The sequence below is a fragment of the Periplaneta americana genome, chromosome 3 (assembly GCF_040183065.1).
Source record: "Periplaneta americana isolate PAMFEO1 chromosome 3, P.americana_PAMFEO1_priV1, whole genome shotgun sequence".
Classification (NCBI taxonomy): Eukaryota; Metazoa; Arthropoda; class Insecta; order Blattodea; family Blattidae; genus Periplaneta; species Periplaneta americana.
The window spans coordinates 18,308,609-18,317,779 of NC_091119.1; the positions used below are offsets into that span (position 1 = coordinate 18,308,609).

General features: G+C 30.6%; 1 protein-coding gene across 1 annotated transcript; it reads right to left on the reverse strand.

Moving 5' to 3' along the window:
• Window positions 1-380: 380 nt before the first annotated feature.
• Vps28 (vacuolar protein sorting 28) lies at window positions 381-8,768 on the reverse strand. The gene is made up of 5 exons (XM_069820051.1): window positions 8,628-8,768; window positions 7,280-7,343; window positions 5,500-5,695; window positions 3,764-3,865; window positions 381-941 (listed from the first exon to the last, which is right to left on the reverse strand). The coding sequence occupies exons 1-5, from the start codon at window positions 8,659-8,661 to the stop codon at window positions 675-677; spliced, it is 663 nt and encodes a 220-aa protein (XP_069676152.1). The 5' UTR covers window positions 8,662-8,768; the 3' UTR covers window positions 381-674.
• Between the last annotated feature and the right edge of the window lie 403 nt (window positions 8,769-9,171).

Here is a 9,171-nt window from a genome sequence, read left to right on the forward strand (position 1 = left end):
TTACACAATAAGGATTTGTTTTAAGAAATGCAGTTTTATTCTTGGAGAATGTTACCGAATGTAATATATGATGGTCTGATATATGAAACAATAAGGAAAAGAAAATTTCCATACATTTAGGAACAGAGTTTTCTTTCCTTGTCCAGGTCCAGCAGGTTCCTTTCAGGTTAAATGATTACACTCACTGTGTTAACAATGAACTCACAAATATGATGGAACTCGGAATAAGCATACAATGTTCTACCGGTACAAACCTAATTTTATGCATTTATATATTTACGGTAATATTTATGTCTTATATGCATTTCCACTTATCCCACTACAGTATATTATTTTATGCAATTCATTCCTTTGAGATTTATAATGAAACAAATGGCGCATATACCAAAGAAGGTTTATTTGCACTGTCAGAATATATTTTTGGTGTAATTAATGGACAGGAACACTGTAAACAAATACACCATCAGCTCTGATTCTAGCACCAAGATAAGTTCATAACCCGTGACCACTTGTAATGCTTTTTATCATCAGTATGCAGTCTGGAATAAAAATATAATTATGTCAAATAGGGTTTTATTTCTTTCTTTATTGCATGGTGGATTGCTGTCCCTTTGTACACAATGGCTGAAGTGTAAAAACCTGGATAGTGATTCCTGCACTGTAAAACGCATACTCTAAGTATGGTGCAATAGTTTATTGAAGGCGTTGTATGATGATTCCAGGTCGAAGATCAACTGCCGAACTTGTGTCTCCGAGAGCTCATCTGATGCTTGCATTCCAGAGAGTGTGGTAAGCCAATCTGATACTTTCTGTTTGCCTTCGAAGTCTGAAGGCAGAAGACTTAGCCTGTTCATTGTATCCATGAGATCCCGTAGATCTGGATGTAACTCGTCCATTGCCTTTATTTCTAGACGCAGCTTGTCCATTATTGTGATAAACAGCTGTAAATTTGAAGAGAGAATTTTATTATAAAATATGGAAAAATAGAGGCCTCTCAGAATTGCATATGAATATATTGGCTTAAATTCAATTAAAAAATGGTAGCACTCAACATAGATAAAACAACTTTCATTCCCTTTTCTTTAAATAAAACAGGTCTCCCTACAGTGGAAAACAACTATAATTTAAAAATTCATAGCAATAACTGTACAAATATCTATAATAATTGCAATTGTCCTAAATTACGCCCATCAACCCACGTGAAATATTTAGGTATTTTCATCGATCAAAACTTAAAATGGAATTTTCATATTAACTACTTATGTCTTAAATTACGTAAAATTCTATACAAATTTGTTCAACTGCATCGCTTTATGCCACTAAAACTATTGAGAACAACATTTTTTTGCCCTAGTTCTGTCTATAATAAGTATGGAATTATAGGATGGGGTGGATTACCACAGAGTACCATTCGCCCATTAATATTACTACATAAAAGAATTATTAAAATATGTTTAAGAAGAAAACTTGATCATCCAACTCATCTCATATATAAAGAATGTAATGTTTTAAATATCAAGCAAATTTATATGAATACTATTTTGGATCACTACCATAAATATCAAGCTAAATTCATATCACCCGATCATGGCCACAACACAAGAAGATACAATATTTCGCTCCCCCTCATTGAACCAAAATGTAAGACTGAAGCAGGTCTAAGGCACAGTTCTAATTAAGGTCCAAGGTTATATAATGATTTTATAAAGAGGAATCCTAAACTAAAATTAATAAATAATACATTATTAAAAAAACAAGTGCTTGAACTGTTTTTAAAATTATAATCCTGTAAATTCTTATTCTTTTTTTTTTCTGTCACCTTAACAATGTTGTATTCTTAACTTAGTATGTTTATATATACTGTAGGCTATGGTACCGTTGATTTGTTTGTTTTTTGTTTTTATTCTTGTTCTTTTTAAACTTTATGTATAATTACATTTAACAGTTTAATCACAGTTATTATTATTAGTAGCCTATTATTTCATTTTTTTTTTTTCTTTTATCCAGTTTTCATTCTTGGTCACACCCGACCTCAAGCATCTTGCTTTTTCGGGTGTGACCCAGTTACATTGTATTTATACAATAAATTGTAATATGTAGGCTATTTTACTATGAGACTGGTAATCAATTTCAAATTTTGAAGAATGTTCATATACGAGTATTACAATAATATTGTAAAATATTTGTTAATGTATGTAATTTTTGCTTGCAATAAAATCTTTGTAAAAATATAGGAGTACCATTTAGTATAGCATATTCTCTTAATAGATTAATATTTCATTGCAACGCAGTATCATTGTTACGTGATTTTTGGGGTTTTGCACTATGCTGTAGATGCACAAATATCTAATATTTCAGTTATATATTAGCTTCATCACGAGATAAGACAAGAATATCAGAACCTATCTGTTGGATCAGTCTTCAAGACTGGAGATTCACCAGATAATTCTGTTTTCATTGCCTTCCCTGAAGATACATAATAATAAGTATGGTGCATATACATAAGAAGATACATGAAGATTAATAATAATAATAATAATAATAATAATAATAATAATAATAATAATAATAATAGTTTTATTTTCCCTGGCAGAGTTAAGGCCTTCAGGCCTTCTCTTCCACTCATTCAGGATCAAATCACATACAGAAAAATACATAGCCTACCGGTATACAAATATAAACTTAAAACAAAACAAAACAAAAAAAAAATAAATAGTAATAATAATAATAATAATAATAATAATAATAAAGTAAAAAAGAGAGATTGAATACATATACACAATCAGTATTAACTTAAAAATAATAATAATAAATATATATATATATATATATATATATATATATATATATAAAGAGACTGAATACATAATCACAAACAGGAAAATACATTCTAGTATACAAGTATTAACTTAAAAAAAAAAGAATGATTAATACATATGACTATAATCTCACAACTAAAGGAATACTACAATTAGTATGATCAGCACAGCACGTGTTACATTGAGACAATGACAATTACCTAGATATAAGTGTTAATGGAAAGATAAAGTAATGACTGTGTAAAATAATAATAATAATAATAATAATAATAATAATAATAATAATAATAATAAATAAAAATTATACCTAAAAAAAAAACTAATTCTGTGCATTTAAAATATTTCTAAACAACCTAATTTTAAACCACTGAGGACTAAGACTACCCTTGATTTCCAGCGGCAGTTCCAAAACATTGGATATTTCTGCATCTATGACATTATATAAAAAATCTTATAAAACTCGCAGCATGTTTAAGACCATAAAGGTCTTGAATCGTAATTACAGTATCATGTGCTTTGTGCAAATGTTAGCACGACATTCAAAATTATTACGAAATAAATGGAGATGTTTGAGATTGTGCGAACGTTGAGGTATCCAGGAGAAATCTAGTACTAATCATACATGATCTAGCAGAAATAATGATTAGCAGAATTTCTATACTAGTGATGATGGTTAGTAGAAATTATTATAACCACAGACAATGATAACTGAAGCACTACTGTGTACAATTAAATCAATTTCATTTTAATATTTCTGGACAAAAATGAGATGATAATGGCTGTTGTTGAAAAATTAAATATTATGTATCATTTTCTAATTAAGACTTTCATAATTTTAAATAAAATTAAAAATGGGGATTAACACTCTTGAAATCACTAACTTTATTAAGGTTAATGTTTACATAATACTGAAATGAAAAGAATTTCACATTTCTAATACTTACCGAAACAATATCAGCTATGCATTTGCTAGTGTTTCCTTTATCATCTTTAATAGTAATCGGTCTGTCTTCTTTGATCCTTTCTAGTGCTGCTGGGCAATCCAACTGAGACATCAAATCAATAATTAGCAAGTTAATCTTAATTCATTAACAGTGTAAAACTGAGTTCTCATATTTCAAATTATTCTATCTTTTAAATTTATACTGAAGCTAGTAGTTAACAGAACTGTAGCAAAGTGACTGATCTTTTTCTGTACAACTATTAATGAAACACTTCTATAAGTTTCTGTTGTTGTTGTTTTCTAATGCCAGGCGTTTGACAATAAAGTCATTTGACCTCTTGCACTCCAATATTTTTCAAAGATATTATCATGGCCAGCCACTGAAGTACAGATTTTGAGGTGTTCCGAATCCATTTCTTGGTTTGAGTTACACAATGGGCAGTTAGGGGACTGATATATTCCAATTCTATGCAGGTGTTTGGCCAAACAATCATGGCCTGTTGCCAATCTAAATGCAGCTACAGACGATTTTCGTGGTAAATCGGGAATTAACTGTGGATTATGATGCAGAGAGTTCCATTTTTTCCCTTGAGATTGTGTTATCAAATTTTGTTTGTTGAAGTCTAAGTATGTAGATTTAATAAATCTTTTCACAGAGTAATACGTAGATTTAGTAACAGGTCTGTAAGTAGCAGTGCTGCCCTTCTTTGCTAAAGCATCCGCATTCTCGTTTCCCCGGATTCCACAATGGGATGGTATCCATTAGAATACAATTCTTTTATTGAGTGATATTAATTGAGAGAGCATTTTAGTTATTTTATTTCCAAAATATATATATAAGATTAAAAATACCGTGTATGTATATGTATATGTATATGTGTATATATATATATATATATATATATATATATATATGTGTGTGTATTTTTTGATCTAATTTTTTCTTAAAGGCAACACTGCATTTTGTGCAATGGAGCATTACTAATGCCCTACTCTAATTTGTTCATTCGTAAAAAAAATATATATTTCTTCAATGTTCAAACATTAATAAAAAAATAATAATACTACTTTACATATAATTCTCTAGCAATAAAACTATGCTGAATACAGCCAATCAAATGCTCCATTTCACAACAGAGATATTAATTAATAAGTATGCCAAGTTTCATCACTCTAGCTTTAATGACTGAGAAACAAAATTAAAAACTGTTGTTGAAAACACAAAAAACTTATTTTTTGAGATAATTAAATTTAAAGCTTTGATTACACATATCTCGTGCATTAACACAACTTCTACCAAATTATACAGTATAAAAGTATATTTATACTAAAGATAATAAAATTTTCACGAAATACTCACCATGAATTTTTTAGCGAGAAAATAAAAAAATATCAAATTTGTCAAAATTTGACTATTTTCAGTAGTGCATCACCTTAACTCAACTTCTCTTCCCCTCTGGACTATTTTGTAATTCATGAAGCAAAAAGCAAAAATTAGTCCACAAAGCAGATTGAAATTTGTACCAGTAGCATCTGCAGTTTTACAAATCTAATGAAAATTAATTAATAATGATCATTATAACTGAATATAATGTCAAACATCAATCTTTATGAATCTGTGTGATTACAAAGACTGCTGGGAAGTTTAGAGGCTTCATGTGCTTTACTCCTGTAAACTCCCCGAAAGAAACATGCTATAATGATACTATTACATGCCAGTTAGAACAGTGTACTTACTCTGTACTTCTTAACAAAAGCTTCTATGGTTGGAAACTCATCTCCTTGCACTTGGTTGAAAGCTGCTTTGTACTGGACTAGAAGTTTTGAACAAGCTGCCGTATATTCTGTGGGAGTGACACAATCTCTGATGTATGCCTTTTCTAGATTTTGTAATGTGTTGATGACAGCATACAAGTCTGCCATATTGTCATATCTAAAAACAACAATGTAACATACTTTACTTATACATATATGTTATAAATCTTTTATAATACTGGTAATAAAATAAAATTTAATTAACAGTCATGGAACATACGAAAAATATGACAAAGCAACATTTCATTTTGAATAAACATGAGTGTGAAATGAGATGGAAGCACTAATGAAAAAAAAAAAAAGAAAGAGAACACAAACAGAGGAAGAAAGTATTACACTAGCGCCACAGTCTAGTATATACAGTCACGAAGCGTGAGTTGTTGATGGTACTAGGAACAATAGACTGTGCCGGTACTATTTCGCATTGTCTGTGATGAGGCGATAGTAGCGATCCTAGCGGTTAGCAACTATCTATGGATGCATATTCCCTATGCATTGAGCTTCGCGACTGTATATACTAGACTATGCTAGCGCTGAGTTCCATTTCTACTCCACTTATGTACCTTCAACTGTCTTACCAGTCATACCAACATAACTTAGGTAACATTACGAAAGTTCAGGTTAGTGCACACCCACATACATATACGAATCTGTGACAGGTTAGGTTAGTTTAGGCTTTTGTTATGCCTTACATATATGAATCTGTGCATGATTTTCAGAGCCTGGTGTTTTTATTTAGTGATATTGTCAGTACGAGCTAGCATAATGTCGGAAGTACAAACGAAGTTACATTATGGAAACTAAGGGCCATATTCATAGACATTCTTAGCGCGGGCTTCCGGTGGATGATCAGTGAACTAACGTTTTTCGTATTCATAAACCAGTGTTAGCGATATGATATGATATGAATCCTGTACAAGTAATCAGTAGATAGCCGGGCTAGTTTAGCACGCTCGTAGCGCGGGCTAGCGAAATGTCTATGCATAGCACCCCAAGTGTTTATTTTGTTATTATTTGTTGTGTTTCACTATTTTTCAGTGGTTATTAAATTAGTAGGCTACAAGTTTTACGTTCTTCACATTACATCGTATTGTGTGTTTTATGTCCCCACGTTCATTTCCTTCACTAGAAACCACAACGTTTGCACTTCCATTACCAAGCACTTGTCATATCGTACGTAATTTACTACATTTCCGAACAATTTCCTTTTCTTCAAATAGCTATATCCGTTAAAATCTCTGAGTTTTCAAATTCATCTCCACAAAAAATACCTTACAAATTCAATCATTTTCACTTCCAAAATCACTGAAACTAACTCAGTGCTAGTTTCACCGAAGAAAAAAAACAAAGAAGTTAAATGGAATATTCAATTAACCTCGTTGCAGATCAAGAATTTGATTATAATGTTTCGTCTGCTTTTGTTACCTACAACGTATTTATATATAATCTACCTGTACATAAATGAAGATATCACAGCATGGATATAGGCCTAACCTCTGAATGATTTATCATCATCTAATCACACTACACATTAAATTTCTATTTAAAATTAAATCTAGGGAAATCATTGTCAGACTAGAGTGGAACAACCCTTCTCTCGGTAGCTCTCACAATCAATATGTCGAAATGCATCTCATTAACTTCTTCGTCAAATTTTATTATAAACAGAAATACTGATCACAACAAAGTAGTTTTGCCTTACTTTTCTCTCTCTCGTGCATTTCTGAACAATTTAACTTCTTCATAGAGTTCTGGCCTATTGGAATCTGAAAAATTCACCACAAAAACATTAAACTTACATCATGGTTAAGCATACTGTAATAATTACCACATATCCTACAACATAGCCTATTACATTTTAAAATAACACACATACAGTTTTCTTAAGATGTTCCTTACATGTGTTTAAGGTAAGTGTTAATTTTAACAATCCTATAAAATGCATGTACAGCTACTTTTTTATATATATCTTAATAGGCCTATAAAGTTTTTTACCTTTAAAATTGTCATTTAATGTATTAAACTTGCAAGCAATGCTTACAATTTCCATCCATTTGTCACTATCAACAGAAATGTACTCTGGACATGCGGTCAACATTTAATTGAAGCAAACATATGAGGAAAGGAAAATGACATTATACAAATTTCACTCAAAGCATATTGAAAATTAACCACAAACTTGACGTTAATTTGCTACATTCAAATAAGTCTATGGATTTATTCACATTATGCAAAATTAAAATTAGCCTAATAAATAAAAAGAGGTGTTGTATTATGATCCTGGAAGCTAAGTTATGCGAGCCATAGAAGCAAATTAAGATCCATTTATCAGTATGAACAAAGAATTTTTAATAGATTTAATATGTCAGAAAATTAAAATTAAAATTTCTTGGAAGATGTTCTCGGTTGTAAGAAAAATTTAAATTTAATTGTACTATAAATAGGTATCAACCAAGTAAATGTTATGGTTACTCATGTTTAATTACGGATAACTTCCTTTTCCTCTTACTTCAAAATTCCAACCTTGTGCACACAAAATAAATTGACATTGAAAGGTGTCTTTTCGTAAGCATAATGATGCGTATTCAACAAACACAGACAAATCTGCTCTTTGTAGTACAGTATTTTAAGATAATTGTCAGTGAGGTATCCGTATACTGAAATTTTCCCACGCAATATTCGCCAATCAATTGCAAAGGTTAAATTCTCAAAATTTATTTTCTTGCATTGCTTTTGTTTCTGCTTTTTTTTTTTTTTTTAATCAATATGTAGTCGAGTATAGGTTACATGTCTTGTTTATGTCAGTACCGAATATGTAGATTTAAATTATATTCATTTTATTTTTAATTAGCTACCGCAAGATGTTTCAACAATTTCCTTTTGAGAATTGCGTGTTTCTTTATGGAATTCACAGAAATTTACATAATCAATTAACCTTCTGTTGCGGTTCCTGTTTTGAAGATTGCTTTTTGCATTCAACATTAATCTGTAATTATAAAGGGACAGTAAGCAAATACCCTATTTTTAAGCTATTTGTTTCAAAGCCTTACCTTGTGATGAAGGCATTGCACCAATCATTGACATATCGTGAATAATTAACAACTTTATCCTTGACACACCTACAGCCGACTACAGCTGTTTAGAATGTGTCATGACGCAAAATGCTAAACAGTGTCGCTAACAAACCTATATTTTACACTCCAAATATTTTCAATTATTTGTTAATTATGTGAGCTATAGTTATTATGGGTCCTCTCTCATTATGAATTATCTTTATATAAACGATTGAATTACGAAAATATATTAGGATATTCTATTATTCATACAAAAATATACGAACTTTACTAAACATATGTTGGCATCATTGCACATGACCTTTCGCGTGAATGTGTGGTCGTGCAAAGGACTGTCGGCAACGTATACATAGACTCTTCATATTACCTCGCCAGATAGCGGGACAAACGTTCTAATTATTTTTATTATAATGATTTATTGATGTGGTATTATTGAAATATGAATATGTTTTGCTTAATTGCGAACTTCTCATTTGACGTTTAGATCATCATATCCCGGTATTCTATAGCAACGCTCCAC